At 49.8% G+C, this 22819-nt stretch overlaps 1 protein-coding gene across 1 annotated transcript in view; it reads right to left on the reverse strand.

Moving 5' to 3' along the window:
• LGR6 (leucine rich repeat containing G protein-coupled receptor 6) overlaps nucleotides 1-22819 on the reverse strand; it is a gene marked incomplete at its 3' end in the record, with an annotated part of 113247 nt that overhangs the window by 56184 nt on the left and 34244 nt on the right. The window contains exons 2-3 of the mRNA XM_080358260.1: nucleotides 15917-15988; nucleotides 5579-5650 (exon numbers count right to left, since the gene is read on the reverse strand). Coding sequence (XP_080214386.1) covers nucleotides 5579-5650; nucleotides 15917-15988 — 144 coding nt within the window. The remainder of the gene's footprint in view (nucleotides 1-5578; nucleotides 5651-15916; nucleotides 15989-22819) is intronic.

Genomic DNA, 22819 nt, shown 5'->3' on the forward strand with positions numbered 1-22819 from the left:
TGGTGCTGCGATGGGGGATCCATGGGAGGATGTGACCGTTAAGGGGCCTCTCCATTGCACACCTGTGTCTTGGTCCAGAGAAATACCAGTGTTCCCAGCAGAGTTGCCCCACATTTATACTTGTGTAAGACATCCTTCTCCCAGTGTGTGTCAGTGGTGGTTACCTCTGCAGAGTCTATGGAAACTGGACTGTGGGCAGGTTTTTTGTTTGTCTTGTGATACAGCTGCAAACACAACGGATGAGGAGCCTCTCCACGGCTGCTTGCTAAGGGGCTTTGCAGTGTCGGCACAACCTGCAGCAGTAACTGGAGCTGTTGTGGAATGACCAGAAGAGTGCTGGCACCAGGTCCCATCACACCAGGATCCTTGCACAAGATAGTCTCGGCAGACTTACAGCCCTCAGAGGTACAGGCCTGTGCATGATAAAATGTCCCCATCTTGGGAGGCTGAAGTGACTCAGTCAGCACAGTCGAAGGGCTGTTATTGCTTGAGGCAGCTGTGCCTGGAGCCCATACATGGGGATTAAAGACATTCCAACCTCTGCACGTTCCTCTTCCCTCCCCATGGGAGCGTCTCTTGGATGTGCCACACCATTTCCTTTGTCTCAAAGCCATTTCGGTTCTGCACAGGCTTGGGGCTGTCGAAGAGGTAGGGTCTGTCTGTGGATTCCTGAAGTGTCCCAAGCCACCTGCAAACCTGCCACCCTGGGGCAACATAGTTTTTTAGCAATGTTTTTTGATGTGTGTTCGCGAGTGAGGCTAGTCAACACCTGTCCTGGACCACAGGAGATGCTGCTATTGCAGTTTAGGGCAGGAAGAGAAGGAGGGACCAACAGGGGTGGCCATTGTGGAGGGTCCATCTGGGCAGGAGATGTGGCATGTGCAGAGCAAAGCCATTCTTGTCAGGCTCACCCCAGCCTACCTGTTGATCGAGAGCAGCTGTGGACAGTGTGTGGGTGGCGGCGCTGGGTCAACAGGCCTGTGCAGGCAGGTGTTGGGCAGCCAGAACTCAGGCCACGGTCTGTGCGGGCTGTGGGCAGCGTTGGGTCTGCAGGCTGGTTGAGGCTTGTTGAGGAGCAGAGCAGCGGGTGGGTCAGCCCAGCTGGCTGCTGCGGGCACAGGGTCTGCAGCCAAGAGGATGCCCCCAGTCACTTTGCCCTCCACATTTTGGGGTGAGGCAGGCTCAGGCTGTGGTTGGACTTGGAGTCTTTCCCTGTGGTGTTTGGTGTGGGATTCCTTCTTGGCCAGTAAGTGCTGCTGCAGCATGTTGAGCCAGGAAAGCAAGGGGCCTGGTAACCTTGCTCGTGTGACAGAGCATTTAATGAGGAATACCTGTGCGAGGGTGGGATGTGGTGTACAGCCATGGCAGCAGAAGCTCAGCCACATGGCCAGCTGGGATGGATGCTTCCTGGCTGATGGAGCTCCAACCAGGGCACTCAGAGGTGAGAGGCATCCAGCTCATGAAGAGGTCTAGAAGGATGGGGAGTTTTCCAGTTTTCCAGATATTCTGATTAAGCAGGGTATTCTGCCACTCTGGAAAGCACCAAGGCTGGGACAGCATGGACTAAGGAGTTATTTTTGCAAGGGAAGTAGCCCTGCGGAGGAGACAAACCAGCCTGCGGAGCTGATTTCTAATGATCCTGGCAATGAAACAGACCCAGAAGCATCATCCTCCATCGGGAGGGTGCAGATCAGCCACGCTGCGGAACAGAGCCCTTGGGAGCGGTGTGCTTGCAAAGTCCCTTTGCAAAAAGATGTACCCATCAGTTGAGGAGACCTCAGAGCACCAGCTACCACTGCTGAGCATCTGTGGCTGTCAGTCTGCGCTTATCTGAGGGGAACCAAGCAGGCTACACTTGGCCTTGCATTTGGGGGCTGGCTCAGGGCTTGGTGCATGACAATCTCAGCATATTCCCCTGTGTCACGATGTTTTGCTGGGCAGCCTGGCTCTTTTCTTGCTCTCCTCCAGGTCTCCACACACTCGCTTCCCCGGGTGTACCCCTGCATGGTTTCTGCACAGGCCTATCTTCATGGCCACTTTCCAGGTGGTTTTTGTGCAGTGAAGCAGCTGGAGGAGACAGAGCCAAGAATTTGGTCCTGCTTCCAGTAGCTCTGGGATTGACTCTGAGGGCAGGGAGAGGACCATCTGCACAGGCAGGTTTGTGGAGGAATTCCCAGGGTGTTTCCCATCCTTTTTTAAACACAAACTAATTCTCTGGAAAGACTGGGAAAGCACCAAGCCCCTTGACAGCCCAAGATGCATGCAAGAGTTTACTTGTGAACATGCACATGACCGCAATTAGCTCTAAGGCTCTAGCACATTAAAATTAAATTATGAAAATGGTTCCCATCCCCAGCTACCAGCCTGTCTCCTTGGGGACACCCCTGTCACTGAGGTAAGGTCTCTGATCCTGCTGTGAATCAGCTCCTGAATACCTACAGGCTTCAGCTGGTCATCTTCGGGGCAGCCATTCCCAACCCCAGCCATGCCTGTCACCTGTTAAACCTCAGTCGACCTGTGACAGTGCATCCACGTCTGTGGACATCACCTGTCCTGAATATCTCTGGTGCTATCTGCTCCAAATCCTGCTAATTCAGTTATAGAGAACATGCATTTCCTTCCTTATTGCAGCAGTTGCTTGTCCTAAAAGGTTTATGTCCATCTTTATTTACCTCTTCTTCAGCTTACGTAATCTCAGTTGAGTCATTGTTCCTTTAGTTCACGACCAGACACCTGATCCTTTTCATTGTTTTTAAATATAGCACTTTGGTTTTCTGCTTCATGGGACTGCAGGACCCTGTGTTTTATCCTTCCAGCACACCTTGGCTGCAGAAACAAGCCCGTATGTAGGACAAGGAGCCCCAGAAGTTGTGTTGGTCCTTGCATGACAGCTGTCCAACAACTGTCCAAGCTTTCCTACCCCAGCGGGCTGCAGAGAGCACCCATGGGATTGATCACTGGGCTTGCACTCCCCTTTCACAAGCACAGAAAGAGAACCAGGGCTGATGCTTATGGACTCACCAGGGCACAGTACGCATCTCTCCCAGCAGCCACCATCCCTATGTCCTGCACGGGTGACACTGATCTCAGAGGGCTCCCGCCAGCCTTGCAGCATGCACCCTGCAGGAACAGGCTCTGGCTGCATCAGCAAGGAAGGATGTGGTGCTCTGTGGTCCCTGCACTTGGCCCATGTCCATGCTGAGCAAGCGGTGAGAAGATCACCCGCAAAAGGAAAAAGGAGAAGCATTTTGAGCAAGGCCAGATGGCAGAGGACATGCTTTCAAAAGAGTGCTCTGCAATGGCTAGCCCGCTTCGAAGTCCAGTTCCTGCCTTGTTTTTTCCAGCCAGTAAAATGGCAATAATATCACCTTTCCCCACAGGAGGTTTTGGGATTGTATTGTGCTGCCGATAAGGTTGTGTTGTTGCTGTGGAAGGCACCCTGCACTCACAGTCCCATCCGCAGGAGGACATAGGGTAGGTGGGATGGCCCCTGACTCTTCAGCAAGCCAGTGCCAGGAGGTGGAGCGGATCCTGCTGAGGTGCTGCAGAGTCACCAGCCCCAGCGAGGTCACTGCAGCGGTGACCTGAAGGACCTGAGTCACAAACCGAAGGAAACACAGGGTGGCCTTCACCTGCCTTCTTCAGCACCTCGTGCTTTTCCTCAGTCTTATGTCAGTAGAGGAAATTGGTGAGGGTCCTCATCCTTGCCAAGAGCCATTCCACTCTAATTGAATGGTCTGTCCTGGCAAAATTTCTAGCCCTGTTCCAGCAAATTCCCAAGGACTAGCCCATCTTTTCCACATCCCTGACTGCTGGCCTCACTCTCCCAGTGACAAAGAAATAGATGAGGGTGAATTATTGCTGCTCCTGGAGTGTGCAGGGACCCACATCTGCATCTGCCAGTGACCTCACTCCCCTGGAGCCCACAGCATCCTTACAGAAAGCAATCAGAGCACCTCCTATAGCAAGAGCACATTACAGCCCAACATACCCCTGCATACAAGCCAGGAAAGCATCGGAGTCTTTGGAAAGTGAAATGCTCCCTGTGGAATGAGGACTGGCAGTGTCCCTGCTTTTAGGAAGCAGGAACTTCCTTAAATAAGAGTCCCATGGCAGGGCCTGGATGGGCCAGTCGCTGTGGGCATCAACCCTTCGTTCCAGGGGTCCGTGAGCCCTTCTGCTCTCTCCCCTCTTGCTGCAGCCCACGGGGGCCGTGCTGGCTCCGGCACGAGGCATCACGCTTGTGCTCTGCATTGGTAGTTATCTGGGCCTGACACAAATAGCAATTGATCAAAAGCGGCTTTAAAAGCTCCCGCGTTTGCGGAGTAGAAAGTTCCTCTTGTTGAAATTGGGTGGGAGAGCTGCGGTTTTTCCTCAGTTCCTTTGATTTGTTGCCTAATGCAGGGGATGGATAAATCTCTAAGCCATGAGATTTAGGGCAGGATTCATACTTTACATCTTCAGAAGACGTAGTAAACAGCCCTATACTCTCTAATCCCGGGAGCAGGTTTGTACCTGTTCGCTCTGTATGAACTGGACCGGCTACAACAACTTTATATTGCGGCTGAGTTCAAAACATCCCCTTTGGGATGAAATGTTTATTGCAAGAGTTTTTTAAGATGGTTCCTGAAAGGGAGAAAGAGGGACTCCTACCTCAACACCCCGCACAGACCCCACCAGACTGTTACACGGATGCAGAAATTCATCTGACTCCACGAGTCCATGAGCAGTGAGACACCCTGGCCCGCAGGAAAGTGCCCTGGGGAGGAATTCGGTGGTAACCTTTGTCACGTAGATCTTCCCGCAGGGGTGGGTAGTCCCAGTCCTTCTCCACAGGACAGGCAGATGTGGGTGGCCTGTCCACAAGGATGAGGAGACCTTCATTTAGAGGGGCTGGCCGTTCCCAGGCGTAGCCCAATATCTGCAGTGCTTCTGGACCCAGCTGCACATGTCTCCATCACCCTGTGACTGGGCTGGGCTTAGGCTAGAGTGAGGCTGTGCAAGGATCCCATCCTTCCCAGGGCACATCACTTCAGAGCCTTGCAGAAGCCTCCTTGGCCATGCAGAAGTTTGCAGCTAGGACAGGCTGGTGGCAAAGATGCAGCTGAGCTGGGCAGAGCACAGGAGCTTTCTCTGTTGCCTGCCAGAGTACAGATATCTGGACCTTTGGGTTGCTCCAACCCGGCCCCAAGACTCTGCAGCGGATCAAATAGGGGCCAATTTGGGTTCTGGACACCACACCTGGGTGACACCACATTAGGGCATTTGGTGAGTTTTATGCAAATTGTGAACCTCTGCAGATTCTCAGGCAGCATGAAAGGCTGTGCCCTACTCATGGCTTGCTGTAGCAGAAACGAAGAAGCAGTGTTGGAGGGTGGGTGGTCCTTGGAGTGGGACACAGCTTCCCACTCACTAAGGGGCATGTCAGCCAGCATGGGTTCAACAACTGACACCACACCGCCTTGTAACTCTGCACCCCCCTCTGGGTGGCTGCAAGTCCCCATGCATGGTCAGTGCGTGGCATGAGGGGCTGGTGTATGTGAGGGTGGCTCTGCAGAGGTGATTCTGAGTTACTTACAGAATCTTCAGGCTGTAGAGACCAGAGAAAGCTTCCCCTGGGATCCTGGAGATCTGGTTTCCAGAGAGGCGCCTGCAGTGAAAAGAAGAGCCAGTGATGTGTCAACATCCTTGTAATGACAGTCCCTTGTCTGCAGAGGCTTAGCAATTCATTCATAATGCCACAGTTCCCCTGGGGAGGAGGCTGCAACACCTATAAGCTGAGCCGTGGTCATGCGCTTGGGCAACGTTTGAATATCATCCCCTCTTACAACTTGTGGAACAGGCAAAGAAAATAATAATTATTAGTCCTGCCAGACCTGAATCCCGTATTTTCAGCGTCTAGTGACAGCTCGCATCTCAAGACATTCCCTGGATACCTGCGGAGGACCCTGCTGCACAGAAATTACAGCACAGGCTGCCTGTGTGAGACACCTCTGCCCAAGGGCACTGACCAGCCTGCAGACCCTGCTCTATGCCAGCCAGCTTGGCAGTGACGATGGAGCAGGAGGGTAGCTACTTTCTGCTCGTGCATGGTCCTGTGTGGACTGTCCCTAAATCATGGACTCTTATCTATCGCTTTTGTCTGCATCCTGCACGTTCTCCTTCATCCTATCCACCAAAGCTCTATGGCACCTGGTTTTCTTCCACTCCCTCACTCCCAGCCCTGCTTTGACTTGTGGATTCACAGCTAAGGTCCAGATCCTTTCAACACATGAACATTTGGTACCACCGCTGAGAAGGGACATGAGGGAAGGAGCTGGAGATAGGGAGTAACATGTAGGTGCCGCAGCAGAGCGAGCTCATCTGAATATGGTTTCCAAAATTAAGACAGAAAACTCAGAAGTGTTTCTTGGATGAGTTATTGCTGGAGAAAACCGTAGCAGGGAAGACAAAGGTAGGGCAATGCAGACAGGGAAGAAGTTGAACATGGAGGGATGGGAGAGGAAGACAAAAGTGAAGAGTAGCATCATGAAGGAGAGTGTGGCTGTTTGGGACACAGCATGAAGACCAGGGGACAACATTCAGAACTGGCTGAAAGGCTTTATCCAAGGAAACCCACAGCATTCACCAGCATCATCTGATCAGAGTGGTCAAATCTTAGCAAGGCCCAGAGCAGGCTGGGACATTAGCAGGTATTTGGATTTTTCACTGACCTTGGAAACTACATTATTTGTTAACATCACTTTTACTGATGAGGACAGTGGTCCTGAGAGACCATGGTGGGAGCCTGTGGTGGAGCCAGGAGTAAAGTCCAAGACTCTTGAGTCTAGCCTTGACCTAAGGAGAATCTTCTTCTTCTCCTGTTTCTCCCATGAGGACAAATGTGGACCAAGTCCCAGTGCTCACCAGCTGAAATCATGAAGACGGGTTCAACAACCTGTTTAAGAACCCAAATTGCTACTGCATTTCTGCTTTACTTTCTGATCCCCAAGTGATCAAACAGAGGTCAAGGTTGGACTTCTCCGTAGTCACAGGGTAAGGATTGACTTGGAGTGGAATACTGCATCTCCCAAAGGAGACAGTGAACACCGTTTGTGTCCAGGCTCATCTTCACTCTCCCAGAAAGTCCAAACCAGGCGCAAGAGGCTTGGCACAGATGCTGGCAAGCCTGAATTCCTTTAGCATTGACAAAACCCATTTCTTTGTAGACATCTTATCGGTGAAGGAGACAGGTGTTGAGCATGAGCAGTGTGGTCCAGGCTGGAAGCAGAGTGCACGGCAGCGAGGACTCTGCAAAGGTCATGGAGAGGATCCGGTGCTCTGGGGAGCCACACGCACCGATGGCAGAGCAGACATGTGCGGGTGCTCGAGCTCTCTCCCTCCCTGTATCTCCCCTTGGGAATCTGGAGAAAATTGCTCCTGTAATTAGGCCTCCGACAGCATAAACAGCATAGGGTCGTCTCTTTAATGTGTGCGAGCAGGTTGTAACCTGCCTCTCTGCAGCATGCAAGCTGCCTGGCAGGCTGGGCTATTTGTCACTTGGGGGCTGTGATTTGGGGTAATTGCTCCTTTTGATTGCTGATTTCCACATGGGAGGGAGCGTTGTCCAGGAGACTGGAGCGCTTGCCTGAAGGGGAAGTGTTCCTGCATGGATCCTCACCCTGCTCCCAGCGTCCGTTCTTCCCCATTGCGCTTGCTCTGCTCGGGGGCTGTTTGTCCTCTGCTGCCTGGAGCTCCTGTCTGTCCCCATGCCTTCACTGGCAGCAGTCTACATGTATTCACAGTTAAATGTGCCTCTTGACTTGTTTCCTGGCAGCTCTGCACCTTTGTGTTCACCTTCCTGGGTGTGTTTGAGTGTTTGCCAGGTCCCTGAATGGATCTGGGACTTCCAGGATTAGCCTGAGAGGAGTGTGGTACTTGGATGAAGCCCAGGCTGAGGCTCCTGGCCTCAGAACAGGGTGGAAGGGAGCCCCATGTGCTGGTGGGACACGTGCTGAGCCAGCTCGTGGCATCTCAGCACCGTGGGCAGAACAGAACATGAGGGGAAATACAAGACCATGGGAGATTCCTGGTTTCACCGGGCACCATCCCTGGGTGAATTTAGAGGCACCAAGCATCCCACAGCCCCGGGAAAGGCAGCCACTCGCCCCGGTTGCTGCTGCTTCTGTCCCTGGCCCAGCTACACTGACACCATGCCATGTCCCCGGCTCACCTCTGGCTCTTCTCTCTCTCTTTACCTCCTCCCCACTGCCAGGACAGCCCAGCTCCTCTCCCAAAGGTGCAGAGCTCCATGCTAAGCCAAGGAGCACATACACAGGGAGGCACCAGCCACAACCACTTCACTCAGTCCACATCCCAGGGCCATTGCCAGTGCTGTTGGGGTCCAAGAGGGGCTCTGCGTACTTATATGCATGAAGAGGCTGGGACATGTCTGTGTTTGTGCACATAGGCTGAGGTTTCACTTCACTAAAGGAGTACATGGCCCAGATGTGTGCACAGGGTCCAGAGTCATGGGCTTTGGAGGTTTGCTGTATCACCCACAACGGGAGCTGTGTGACAATGTATGTGGTAGCCAGGTGTCCCAGGCAAGGTGACGTGGCTGTCCCATGTCTTCAAGAGTAGGTCAGGAACAGGAAGGTCTTTTGGGGTGTCCTGTCCAGCAGGAGTGGCCACTGGGAAGAGGCGCTGCTTCCATGTCATTAGGTACTGTGCCAGTTCATGTAAGACACCCAGGACACAAAAGACTCACTCTGTGTTGACCCTTCTCTGTCCATGGTCGCTTGGCAATCTCCCTGCTGCATGGTTCCCTCTGTCCCTCTCATTCAAACTCTCCAGAAATCTCCCAACCTGGCAGACAGGCACCCGCTGACCATGTTTTCAGAAGCCAGATCTCACAGGAAATTCATGGGAATGGTCCTTTTTTTTTGTTTTTATTTAAAAGTGAAGAGTAACATTTGAAGTGATGCTAACAGAGTGACTTCCCCTGAGGCAGCTCCTCATTTGCTCCTTCTGTGGAGAAGGCAAAAGCAAAAAACCCCACCAAGAAGGACCCAGAAGTGGCATTCCCTTGTACCCTAAGCACATGGGGGGCTGCCATTGCAGGGGTGAATGTCTGGTCCACAGCACATGAGCTCTACTCCAGGTCTGCTCATGTATCTTTTTAGGATAGGCAGACTTGGTTGAGCTGTATGCCCTGCCATCCTGGAGCTTACACTATGAGACAGGGTTTGGAGGAAGGGAAAGCTCTGGATTTGAAGCCACCGACAGAAGAGGGAGAGAAGGGTCAGGTGGAAGGGGAAGGTGGGCGCTGGGGTTGGCTGGCTTGCTTCGGAAAGCTCATGTGTTCAGTGGATTTTAGATTCTGCTCCCTCCCCCTTCCCCACTCCTGTGATTTCTGGGAACATTCCTCCAGGCTTTGATCTGCATTCCCAATACACTCCAAGTTGGAACAAATTCATGGTTTACCACCTCATGGTTGCTGCAGTTCAATTACCACAGGCTCCCACCCCCTCCTGTACCCTGGGCTTCTTGGTCATGCTACAACTTTCATGGCACACCCAAAGGCTGTTTGTTGGGCATGATCGCTCATGTAATGTGCTCAGGCAACACGATGGTGCCCTTATCATTCACATTAGGAGGCAGGAACATTGCCCATTGGCAGGACAGGACAAACATGTGTGTCCATATCCCAATGGAATTTTCCCCCTGCCAGATCTTTATTGAGCATGTCAGCCTCTCTCTTTGATCTCCAGCTCTAGTTTGTTTCTCAAGCACTGACACTGTCAAGGCAGAATCTGTGCCCAGATGAACTCTCAACAGTGTCATCGCACCAAAACTGTGCCATCTCCTGGGCACATGAGGGACCAAGGGCTCCCTGTTCTGCTCGGGTTTGTTCTCATGTTGGCGCAGAACAGGAATGAAGCCAATTAAGTCATGCAAGTGAAAACACGGTACATTTGAGAAAAAAGTCAGGCTTGGACTCTCCCTTCCCCCAGAGGAATCTGCAGCTGGTCCTGGTCTGTTATCACCTGGAGGTGTCTCTAACATGGTCTTTATTGCCTTGTTCCATCCCTGAGGAGGAGACGAAGCAGACCTGTTTCTAACTCTGCTCTCCATGCCCCCACCGAATGCCTGTTCCAACTCGATAGATTGATGGCATTCGTTTCTTTTGTTTATGGTCCTCAAGCCAGTTTTCAACCCACACGAATGTTCATATGCAAGCTAGTTTGGTTTCATTTGCCAAGTAAGATTTAATAAGACACAACTCCTTAATGAATAACCCAATACAGGATACTGAATGCCTTCATACCATCTCCGTATGTTACAATCTGTCAAGGTTCTCAGGGTCAATTTGTTCCCTCCAGTCCTTCAGAGCAGTTTTGACTATTGACTCTACTTTGGATGCCCTACTTGGGGTACCCCAGAACAGAAGCAATTTTCAGGAAAACTGGGACCAGTCGTTCCCACTTGCAAGGTTTTCTCAAATGCTGAACACTATCACCAGCCTATCTGGAGTAGAAAAAGAAACATCTAAATTTTCACAACATTTCACAACACTTTGAATTTGTCAAAGCCAAGTCAGAACTTCTTCAATAACTTGGCTTCATTTTTCAATGTGCAAGATGGAGAACCTCCTAGAAGCCCTCCTTCCCTGTCCCCACCTGAAACTTGGCCAACACTTGTCTTTGAACCATGCCAGATTGCACCTTTGGAAGGCTCCAGCAGAATTATCCTCTAACCCTCTCTCTGCTGTTGCCCACCCACTGAACTGACATTGAGTGGCAAGGAGCAATGTCAAGCAGCAGGACAGAAAGTCCAAGGTGAACTTCCTTGCTGCTGAAAACTTGCAGAAAAGCCACAGCAGCGTGATTCATTGCCACATCCTTGTACCTCCTCAGGTACAGGATCTAGGCAGCATCCTGGAGGAACCACAGTGCCCAGGCAGTCAGAGGAGCTGCATCCCCTCACCTACAGCCATCTGGAAATGGAGAGCTGTGTCAGGCAAGGTGCCTACCAAGGGAGCAGTGGTGCTGCCTCCAAGTCTCAACATGGTAAAGCAAGGTCATGGCCCTACAAGGGTTTGTCTCTCGGCCAGAGTTTTCTGGAACCTGCTTTGTCATGGAAACCCACCAAAGCTGCTCTCCTAGGAGTACCCTACTGCAGACACACTACTGCGCTGCTCCAGGAAAGGCTTTTCACCACGGTGCAAGAACACTGATCATTGCCCAGAAATGCCAGCACTGCTTCACACAGCAGAGCTATCGCTCCAGAAAGAGTCATGTCCCAAAGCCAGAATTGCTGCAGTGCTGCCTGTCACGAGAATGGGACTGACTTGGAGTGAGATCCTGTGCTGGACAATACCCCCAAAGATAGATGTCAGATGTCTGGGAGCTGGTGTGGGAGCTGGCGGGTGCTCCAACCGCAGGCACAGTGCAGCGGTGCTGCTGCTCTGCAGTCCCTGACGGCTCCACCAGCCCTTGCACCTGCATGGGAAGAGGAGTGGGAAGGGGATTTCTTCCCTGGTGCAGGGCAGGAGAAGGGGGCTGTTGTGTTCACATCCCCAGCATGGACGCTTGCATTTTATTTTGTCTTGCTTTTATGCTGTTTCTTGGCCTCCAGTCCCTTGAGTTGCAAGAGCTTCCTGGGCAGGGGAGCAGCCTGCAAGGGGAGGCCATGGAGTGTGTCCCGAGCCTGCCGTGTGTGCACCACGCAGAGGCACGGCACTCCCCATGACGGTGAGTCCCTCTGCCCCCGGGGCCCGAGAAGAGGCAGGTGAAAGAGCCAGTGGCTGAGAAGGGGTCTGATCTTGCCGCTGTGCCCCGAAGCGAGAGGTGAATGGCAATGAACACCTGCCTTTGGCTGCAGTTTCTCTTCTTGGCACCAAGCGCTTGTGTTTGGATTCAAAGCACGGTAACAAAGCCCTTGCCGGCGAACACATTTCAACATGTTATTATTCCCAGGCTGGCTTTCAGGATCCTCTTTCTATTCCTTCTGTGCTGATTGCTCTTGTTTCTCTTGGCTCCTAGCTCTGGCTTTTCAGGCTTCATTAACTGGAATTTATTAGCAACTTTAAACAATCTTCCTGCTGCCAAAAAGAAGGAAAGAAAGGAAAGAAAAAAAACAAGAAAGAAACAAAGAGGAGGTGCACTAAACTCTGCACTGCTCCCTGCCTGTGTGAGGCCCTGGAGGGTTTCTCTGCAGGGAAGGACTGGCGGGTGCTCGGGCTGGGATGCCCCATGTCCCACACAGACTCTCCTGTTTTCCTGCTGGAGCTGGAGGCTGATGGTGACAGAGGAGAGCACAGACTGACTGAGTGGAGTCTCTGTCACAGAGGAGTCCTCAGTGCCATTGCCTCTTCAAAGCTGGCTGGGGCTGGAGCATGAGTGCTAATCGCGTCTGCGACACCTTCTGAGCAGCTCTCAGCAAAAACTAATGACTAAGAGGTCCCGGCGCACCTGAGAGGCCTGTTCTCTTCACTGGATGGGTAGATTAATGGGGGCACTGGCAGGGAAGTGGCTTTACCAAGACCACACAGTTTGGGCTGGAGCAGTCCTGGTGCCCTCGTCTGTGTCCCCACCGCAGCACAGCTGGTCACGGCCATTCGGTCTCTGGAGGGGAGCTGAGCCAACACAGAACTGTCCTGTGGGACACAGCCTGGCTGGACATTGTGGTGTGGCCTGGGTCATTGCTCCTCTGTCCTCAGGACCCTCAGGTGCCACTTTGCTCTCAGTTGCCCCTGCATGTCCCCACCAGTACAGGTGGCGCCTGTAGGGCACTGACATATCTGGGGCTCAGGTGGATCCAGCAACCTGGATTCACAGTGCTCCACAGCAGCCTGGAGGGTGCGCGGAACATGGCAGGTTTGTCCTCAGTGTCCATAGGACACATGCGTTTCCTCTAAACCATTTTCACAGCTTTATTTTCCCTTCTCAGTATTCCTGTTCCTCGGTTGAACTGCAGCTCTGTGCATAAGCTGAGCCTTGAGTTCAGCTGATCTCTGACTGTCATAAAACTCCACATTCATGGAGCACCTGAGACAGTGCTAAGATAGAGGCACAGAAAGAGGAGGAATATGTAAAATGTGTGAAATGCCAGTTTTCCTCCAAGCTGCTGTGACCCTGGGCTACTGGGACGAGATCTGATGAGAGAAGATTGGCAGCGGCAGAGCAGGAGAATGGAGCTGTGAGGAGTTTGTGGGAGAGCCAGGGGAACACGGACTTTGATCACAGAGAGGACGAGGGTTACAGGTCATGCTCGTGTGTGTTCAATGGCCAGGGGTGTCAGGAGTTTCTAGGATGTTTCTCAGCATTAGAGCAAGGTAAAAATGTCCCTGACACACAAGATTTTCTGGGTGATCCGAAAAGGAGATCTGAAAGTCTGTGTTGAATCTGGCAAGTATTTTTGGCTGAGGAATCTGTGATTTTTTTCAGAATGTTCAAGTATCTTATTTAAGTCATCTTTGCAATAAAGCAAATACCATTTGAAATACTTTGTTCTTTTAGAGTGTGACCGAAATTGAAAGAGTAAAGGTTAAGAAGTTACCTGAAAATAAAACCTTTTTTTTTTTTTGTTTCATGCCAAAGAACTTTTCTTGGTTGACCAAAGCCCCAGAACATCAGTTGTTCACCTGGAGTTTAATTTTGCCAGTTTTGTCTTCAGTTACTGTGTCCTCCAGCCTGTTACCCCCCCAGTTTATCAAGGATGTAGCAGGGAATGTAACAGGGTGTGGGGCAGGCTGGGGCTGTGAGGTCACCCAAAATCCCTGTAGGTGAGAAATGCCAGGTAAGTTGTATTTGAGGTTGATGACAGTCCTGTGAACGATGTGTATACACACATCGTCCTTGCCTAGGTGCTGTTGCTGAAAGAATAACTTTAGATTTCTGATAATACATAAAAAATCCTTTCTTGCTTGATTTCATACCAGTTTCTTGATTTCTGTGAATAGGATTACTGTATTATTGCTGTCAAATGCAAGCATGAACTGGATATGCATAAAATCATGGAATCATTTAGGCTGGAAAGGACCTCTAAGATCACCGAGTCCAATGATTAACCCAACACTGCCAAGTCCACCTCTAAACCATGTCCCTAAGAACCTCGTCTACGCATCTTTTAAACACCTCCAGGGATGGTTAGGTATAGATATATGATGTTGTTGTTTCCAATTCTTCTTAATCTGATGTTTTTTCCAGTCAAAATACCTTTGCTGTTCGTGGCATTTTGAACCTCTAGCAGAACGTTCTCTAACAACTTCCAATTATTTTTCAGATTTTCCTGTTTAAATGTTTCCTCTTCATCTGTTTCATGCATAATTATTTTTGGCTGTGGGAAGCTGGCTCTTTTGGAGCCTATGAATATTTATTCATTGCCGGTTGAGACTTTCTGTTTGTGCATGACATTTAATCAGAACTTGATTGCTTTCAGCAAGACAGCTGTTAATTGTGCACAGCAGAGTATGGTCTCTGTGTGTGAGAAGCTGTACTACCCTCAGTGAATGCTCCGAGTGTCCGTACTTCAACACAGATGTTGACGAAATGGAAAGAGAAAGTCTGCGAAATGGAGGCAAGCTCTTGCACAAGCCACCTTCATGGGCAGCTCAAATTACTCCTGCTCAGTCTGCAAATGCCCAATGGAGAGGGGGGTTTGGCCGACTGGGGTCCCAACAAGTCTAATGGATAGAAACTGCAGACAGATGAAGACGAGTTGCAAGACTGTTTGAAGTCAAAAACCTATAGTACGATTTCCAAGTGCCCAGACTTTTCCAGTGGCCGAGCACTGCAGATGGTCACACAGTGCAGGGGTTGGTGTCAGTAAGGTGTTGGTCACCACCACAACCTGTGCACGTCACTGGCGTCACGCTGTGGTACTAGGTGCTGATGCATGTGGGATAGTAAACCTGGGAGATGAAAATGTCTCCTTTCAGGATAATGCAAACACCTTCTATGTAGGAAATTGTGACATTTTGCAAACTACCATTTTTGAAGTGTCAATGTCATTTGCGGCAATGGCTGCAGGAACTGATTTGTTAGGGTCAGTGTTTCATTTAGACAGATTAAGTAAGTGTTATATATACAGTAAGTTTACAACACATACATCAAATGCAGCATAATATTAGTATTTCATGCAATGTAATAATAGTGTTTTGAAGAAACTGCGTTTTCCATCAGAAGCTGTTGTGTTGAAAGAAGCAACAGTATGAGAATAACACCTGGAGGTATTTCTCATGGTCAAGTGGAGTAAGACCATACAGGTGCAATTTATCCATGCAGAAATGGCCAACCTCAACCTTTTGCCCCCCAGGCTCCGAGTTCTGGGGCTCTCAAGGGATTCCAGTGGTTTCTAATGCTGACGGTTAATTTTCACACTTTCAGAAGTGGAGCCACTCCTTCACTGACACACAGACACACGCCGTTCCCCGGGGATCGTGATCGCTGCTGCGTCTCCGTGTGCCTGCCCAGACTGCAGTACACACCGGTGCATAACAGGACACCCCAGCCTTGGTGGCAAATGTTTTCGAATTTGATTGCCTGGGGTCATTGCCGTCTGAACTGCGATGTGCCCTGGAGCTAATGTGTCTCTGGGCTGCAGGAGGCTGTGGGGGGACCCTGCATGCAGAAGGGTGAATGGAACTCCCTGTTTGCTGGCCCTGCTCTGGGGCACAGCGTTGATTTTTGCGTAGTGGATTGGGTCATCTGTTATTTTGGCTTTTGGCACATGCACCATCTCAGCCTAAGGGTAATGTCCTCAATCAAATCCTACAGCCAGAGTAGCAAACAGCCCCTCTCCCAGCATGCAGCCTCCTTCCATCTCAGCCTGTAGCCCCAGTGGCAACACCGGGGTTGCTGCCAGAGCCACAGGCACCCTCTCCAGTGTCCCCACCACCACCCGACCATGCCCTGCCCCGCTCCAAACTCACAGCTCCTCCAGGAAGCGAAGGTGGCGGAGAGTGCGGGGCTGCAGCCGGCTGATGTTGTTCATGCTCAGATCTCTAGTGGGAAAGAAAGACAGAAGTCTCTGATCAGTAACACTGTGGTTTGCACAGAATAAACCCCAGTGCCAGGCTCTGTGTCCCATCTCTCTTAAGAGTGAATACAAGGAGGATCTGCAAATGGCATTTCAGCATTAGCATCATATCCCAGCCCAGACTCTGCCTGCAAGGAGATGGAGAGGACAGCACAAGCAGTATTAGTGTCTCACAGTTTTTGGAGAGTGAACACAAATAGGAAGCCCAGTGATACTGGAGTAAGAGTATGTCCCTGGGCCCAAAATTATCTTTCTGTGACCATTGGCCATACCAGCCACCACAGGGAGCTTTGTCAGCGCATGGACCCACAGCTGCTTTTGAGGAGAAAGCAAGCCATGGAAGAAGAGGCACATCCAGTTGGACAGGCATGCTCTAAACTGGAGAAACTGGAGAGCAACACCAGGAACAGGGGATGGAGGTTGGCTCTGTGATTGACACACTCTGAGTTTAGGGGGTGGGAGGGATCTCTCTGATCGTGCTTGTCTCAGTCTTTGTCATCTCCAGCTAAAGGCTCAGCTCTTATCTGCTTAGGGTCTGACAGACCTGTGGGGAAGAGACTCTGCTGCAATCTAAAGGATCCAGTGGAGCTGCTGAGTCTGAAGCCCTTGACACATTACCGAGTCACAGTGAGCTGCCCACTGCAGAGCTGTCATCGACTTAGGGTATAACAGCAGCAAAGTCTGTGGCACATGGTGTATTAGACCAGCTGGTAGCTGGAAAAACCAAGGGTGCTCCTGGGCTACAAGACTCTTCAGGAGGTCTGATGCTTGATAGCACAACTCTGCCCTCCTGACCAGCTGCACATGAAAAACCCTACTTGTCAAGTCACTCAAGTCTAGAGGAAGCTCTGTCCAAGTGACTGCAACTATGCATCCATTTTTACACCTATGAGGAAATATGAAGCTGAATTATAAGCTGATGTGGTTAAAACCAATGAGAATGAATGGACCATATCCCCTGAGCAAACAATCCTAGTCAAATGTCATCTGAGGTGCTGGGTAGAGTCATATGATGAAGAATGGACTATTTTTGATCATTGTGTATAGACAGGACACCAGTAAGGTTTGGAAAGTGTCTACTAAAGAGGCTTAAAATGTTTGGGGGTGTAGCCTCCTTCATTTTCCACTCCTGTCCCCCAACTTTCTGACCAAATCTATTTGGCATTGATCAAGGCAGGTTACACCTAAGCAAGGTCTAAAGCCTGACTCTACAGTTTCTCTGGAGACGTGTCCTCTGACAAAACTGCAGTTTCATGAGCCCTATTTGAAGATATTCCTGGCAAAGTTTGGTTTGTGGGGTTTTTTTCCCTTTGTAATTTTCTCCTCTCCAAAAGAAGTGATGGAAAGATCCCCCAAAGACCTACGAGAATTCAAAATGAAGTTATTGTCTGCATTGTTCTGTGCGCAATGCTGCATTCTATATTTGGATGAACTTGGGATACAACAGAAGGGTTAAAATATTATTTTGTGCCGCTTCTATTTTTATTTTTAAATCCCTAAGGGCAGTTGCTACTTAGCACCCATTAAAACATCTTTTTTCCTACATCAAAGTGTCTCCTGTTTATGTTGTAATGAATCAGTCTGATGTTTTGACATGTTGTGAAACAATGTAAAAATAATGAAAAATAACATAAAATGAAAGGCAACGAAACAAAACACAGATATGAAACATCCAATATCTCCTTGAAACTCCGAGGCATATTCCTTAAGTAGCCTTCCGCTGGCAGTGTAGGGAATACTGCTTGCCTGCTCACTTGTCAAACCTCATCGAGCTGCATTTCGGGTGCCCAGCCCTGTCCTCGGCATGATGGGGACAGTCACCTGTCCTGCATCCCTGGGCAGGGGGACAGAGGGTACAGGGATGCACAGACCCTCAGCACCAGTCCCACCCAGCAGCTCTGTAGCACACAGCTGGTGCAAATGGGGAGGCTAAAAATGTTTTGACTCCTTCTTTCCCCCTGCTTGATCCACGCCATGAAGAGGAACAAAATGCGCTGTTTTCTGAAGAAATCTTCCAAAAGGCAGAGGAGAAATACCATTAACCTGTCACTCCGGCAGCCTCACTCCACCTGGCATGACTTCTCTTTAATGCCCACTCCCCTCTCTCTCGCCTTCTTGCACCCCTGGGCTCGTGGCCATGGACGGGTCTGAGGGAAGGGGCTCTCTCTCATGGGGCAGAGAACTAAAATCCAGCCCTGCTTTCCAAAACTATTGTATGGGGAACATTTTGGGTTAATTTACTCAAAAGTCACTGATATTTTGAGGTGTTTGGATGTGCTGGTGGTTTGCAGTCCTGCAGGACTCGAGTGCAACACATCTACACTCACCATACTGACAAGGGGAGGCCCATAGTGCAAACCCTGGTTGTGGTCTGCTAGCTAAGGAGCGGTGGGGCAAATATGGTGTCAACAACTCAGCTTTACTGTTAGCTCCCCAGCGTGATATCCCACAGCAGCCCCACACCGGCTCCTCCAGAGCAGTGGACTTCACACCTGGCTTGGTGTGATGGATTTCCTGCACTGCCCATGGTATGAGGACATCGTGGAGGGGATGGTGCAAGGGCAGATGGTGTGAGGGAAGAGAAGGTTCCTCCAAGGGCTGGAAATGAGCACAGTCCTGGCCTCAGAGATTTTGCTAGCCACAAAAGTACGAGATGTTGCTCCACAGGTTGTCCATGCTTGTGTGAAAGCTGAGGCACAAGATTCTTTCTTGAAGTGTTGTGGGAGTAAATATTTGACTTATTACTCATGTAAAGATGTTGTTGACTGGTTGCTGTGTTTTCCCAAGCTCATGCTTTTCCTCTTAGTAAAGTTTCTTGTGTTAGGTACATCCCCAGTGCATGCAAGAGTGGAAATGTTTCCTGCCAGAGTAATCAGAGAAGCTATTTATCTCTCCAAGTGTTTGGGGCTGGTTACTTCAGCCAGCCACATTTAGTTAATTTTATAAGGAACTCATGGTATTTGAACCTCATTGGATTGTTTTTTTCCCTGCAACATCTAGCAGAAGGATTAGGGATGCGTGGACTAAATGGATTAGAGACTCCTCTGACTTCGTCAGCTCTCTCAATGACTTTGGCTTTCCAAAATAGCTCCCTTTTTTGAATGACAAGCATCCAGTGGAGCCAAACAAATTTTGAGTCACTCATATCTAAACATGACCATTGTCATTTGCACAGGAGAAACCACTACAAAGATGGAGACGTTACCATGGCAGGCATTATAGAAACACACGAAGAACATCATTCAGATCCCAAAGTCCTTTAAAATCTAACCAAAATCAGAAAGGTAGGAGAGGATGGGGATGCTGCAGCTTCACCCAGGCTTATAATGTAGGACCAGCAGAGGAACAGTCCATGTCCTTGCCTTTGAGTTCATGGGAGCACACTGCATTGCCGTCCCTGTCCCAGAGCTCCTGTGTTCCTGGTTCCCTGGTGACTGGCCCATCTATCTCCTTGATACGCATAAGGTATCAAGTAGAAGCAACCTTTTGTTGTCAAATCATTTTGCGTGGCTGTGATCTGAAATGCTGACAGTAGAGCGAACCACTCCACTACTCCAGTAACTGAAAGTCTTGTTCTAGTATCACCCCCATTTACCCATGAAGCAATGTCTTTTAAGGCCTCTTGCATCAGGTGTTGAAATTACCTATGCTTCCCAATGGCACTGCACCAAAGCCATCACGGCTATAATTAGTGTGATTTAACATCCCCCCCTTCCCCAACTAATTCTAAACATTTATCGTAAGAATTTCTAACTTGTACCAGCAGGAAAACTGAGACACAGTTCATGGAAACTGAGCTCATGTGATTCAGCCTCAGACCTTACAACTCCTCTGGCCCTCGAGGGGTTCCTTAAATTATTTGCTTTGATGTCGCCTTCTTTCATGAGCAACCTTTGATTATTCACTGATTAGCTGATCTTCCTTAACAAAAAATGATGTGACACACACCACGCTTTGGGTACTCAGGTAGGACTGTCTGCCGTGCCCTCTAACAGTGCTATGAGATGGTTACCACAGTGGTTTGGTTCATGGATGGTATGAGCTTTAAAGATCAAAGGAATTTATCTTTGGCATAATTGCTTGGGCAGATGGGATGCAGGCTGTGCTGCTGGTGCTCCGAAATATGGAGCCACTGATGTCCCTGTGGGGAGCAGCTCAGTCCCAGAAGACTCTGTTCAGCTCTGGTGAAGGCACCTGCAGGATCCTGTGGAACTATATTCTCTTACTCCAAAGAAAAGGGCTTTGTGCTACAATACGTGGCTCTGCATGAAGGACACCTCGTGATACTTGCTCACGATAGGCTTAAGCAATATCTTCAGGATGTAGCTCTAGGGACAGCGGGATTGATGTGTCTCACACAAACTCAAGGTGCCTAAAAGCTGCCCACAAAAGCAAGGAGAGATGAACCTTGTCCATCACCCCCAGAGCTCCTGATACACCTCTTCCCAGAATATAAGCAAAGTGTTTCCCCAGAGATCCACTCTAATGTGCAGTTACACAAGCAGAAGCCAACACACGTAAAGCAAAACAGGTTGAAGCCACATTGGAGTAATACAACGAGATTGTGGTTGCTCGGTCAGGAGAGATTGAAGGTGAAGTCTGCAGTGATATGGTTTTGGCCAAGGACAAGCACAAAACCTACAGAGCCCGTTGTGCATCTAGCTCAAGATCTGCAAAGTGCCCATCACTGGCAGAGAGATGATGCTCTCCTGGAAGCCATCACAGGGCTGGGAGTTTTCCTATAGAAAGCTCCTAGCTCCTAGCTGTCCTACATAGCTCCTAGCTATGGCTGGGAGAAGACATGCCCCAGCCACCTCTCTCTGTACTCCAAAGTGACAGAAAGTCTGGTCATTAGCTTCAGTCCCCTGAAATGCTTTCCATGGGTCCCTCTGTCACTCAGCATCCTCCTCCTGGCTTCTATGGTACCTCAGTGAAAGCCCATGCATGTGGCAAGAGCTGGAAGTGATGACAGATGTTCCCCAAGCCACTTGGATAGGATTTTCAGTATTTAGGGAAATGGACCTTATGCTGCTTTTTTGTAAGGAGGCAAGGTTGCCCCTAATAACATATCTGACAGCTGTCCTGAGGTTTTGAGCCTACAGGAAGCTACTAGGAATCCCAAATAATGACTAGCTTCTCAAGCCCTGATTTGCTCCACTATATGAATACCTTCCCATTTTCCAAGATGTTCAAGATATTAATGTGCATTCTTCCTAGCATGGACTCGACCTGGCTCCTCCCAGTGTTGGTGCCAAACACGTAGGTTCCTGGATGGTAAAAAACACCTTCCTTACACTCAGACAGTTGAGCAGAATCTTCTATGATTGTGGGGAGAAGCTAATGACCTGGTATCCTCTTGATTAATTAATTGCACAATTACAGCATTAAGGCCTCCCAGCCTAGCAGTTTGATTCCTGGGGGAGCTGTACAAACCAGATCAAAATGCCCATCCTTATCTTGGAAAGGTCTGACCCTAGACCTGTTCTTTCAAGGCAAAAAACACTCTTGTCTCTGAAATCACTAGGAGATGAGCAATGTCTCTCCCTATCTTCTGGCCACTCTCATTAGCATCCAGTGGAAAACGCACAATTACAGCACCTTTAGAAAAGAAGCCCAAAGGCAACAAATGATGGCTTTAGGAATTCTTCAGATTATACTAGAGTGATTCACAAATGTTCTGGTTATCTCCTTTCCTCTTTATCTTGAAATCTCCAAGGTCACCACAAAATGCCTGAATTGCTTGGGGTAAAGCTGGGGCCGATGATAGAAGGGCACTTGGAGCCATAGAACCAGTTGAAATCTTTCCTAAAGCCTGCAGGTTGAAAACTACGATAAAGTTAGTCTCCATAAAGAAATGGAGAAAGGGAAGATAAAGAGATCAAAGCAGAGAAAGCTAATTTGCATTACACCATATCTGGAGGCACCAGCCCTCCTTCAATCCCATATCACTGCAGTAGGCAAGAGTGGAACGTGTTTCTACTCCCACCTCTCCATGTTTGAAAATAGATCAGTCATCTTAGATCATCCCCCATGAGTAGGCCCTATCCAAGATCTCCACAAAGTTTCAGTAATAAAGACTCAGCCAAAGCCAGTTTGCCAGGTTGAAATTAAGCCCATCCCTGCACTGTCAGGTCTTCAGAAGTCTGGTCTGTGCAGTGAATAGCGGTGACCTATGGCAAGCACAACTCTCATGTCGCTCTGGCTGCTCCACTTCCAGCTCCTGCTGTAGCTGCCCTGGCTCTACACCGTGTTATGTGCCCTCCACGCATGAGAGTAGAAAGGTGCTGAGCAGAGGAGCGATGCATTTCTGCCCCTGGGAATGGCTGATGTGAGAACAAAAAGAAATAACTTTTAGGAACCATCTGCCAGGTCTGAGTGGTCAGTGAGGACCATCTCGTTCCAGGGCCCTCAGGGTCTGCCAGGGGAAGGGCTTTCCCTCAACAGCAGAGGAGGAAGGGAGAAGGTGTGGGGTGCACAGCCAGTGGAAAACAGAAGGGAGAGACCCTTGGCAGGAGGGGCTGCAGCCACACGGAGGAGACACTGCTGGGAAGAAGCAAGGAGTCACTGTACCACGGGGCAGAGGTGGAACTTGGATCAGAAGGCAGTTTTTCAGAAAGCGCAAAACCTCCCTTCAGGTTTGCGCTTTGCTTTTTTAATCTGGTTTGTGGCACTGCTTTGGTTGTGACTGTGAGGAGCTGTCATCACGAAAGAGGGCTGCCCGTGCAGGGGTTCTCAAAGAAACTTGAGTAAGGCCCTGAAAATTGCAAACAGCAATAATACAACATCTGCAGAGTGG

Source organism: Nesoenas mayeri (assembly GCF_963082525.1).
Source record: "Nesoenas mayeri genome assembly, chromosome: 23".
Lineage (NCBI taxonomy): Eukaryota > Metazoa > Chordata > Aves > Columbiformes > Columbidae > Nesoenas > Nesoenas mayeri.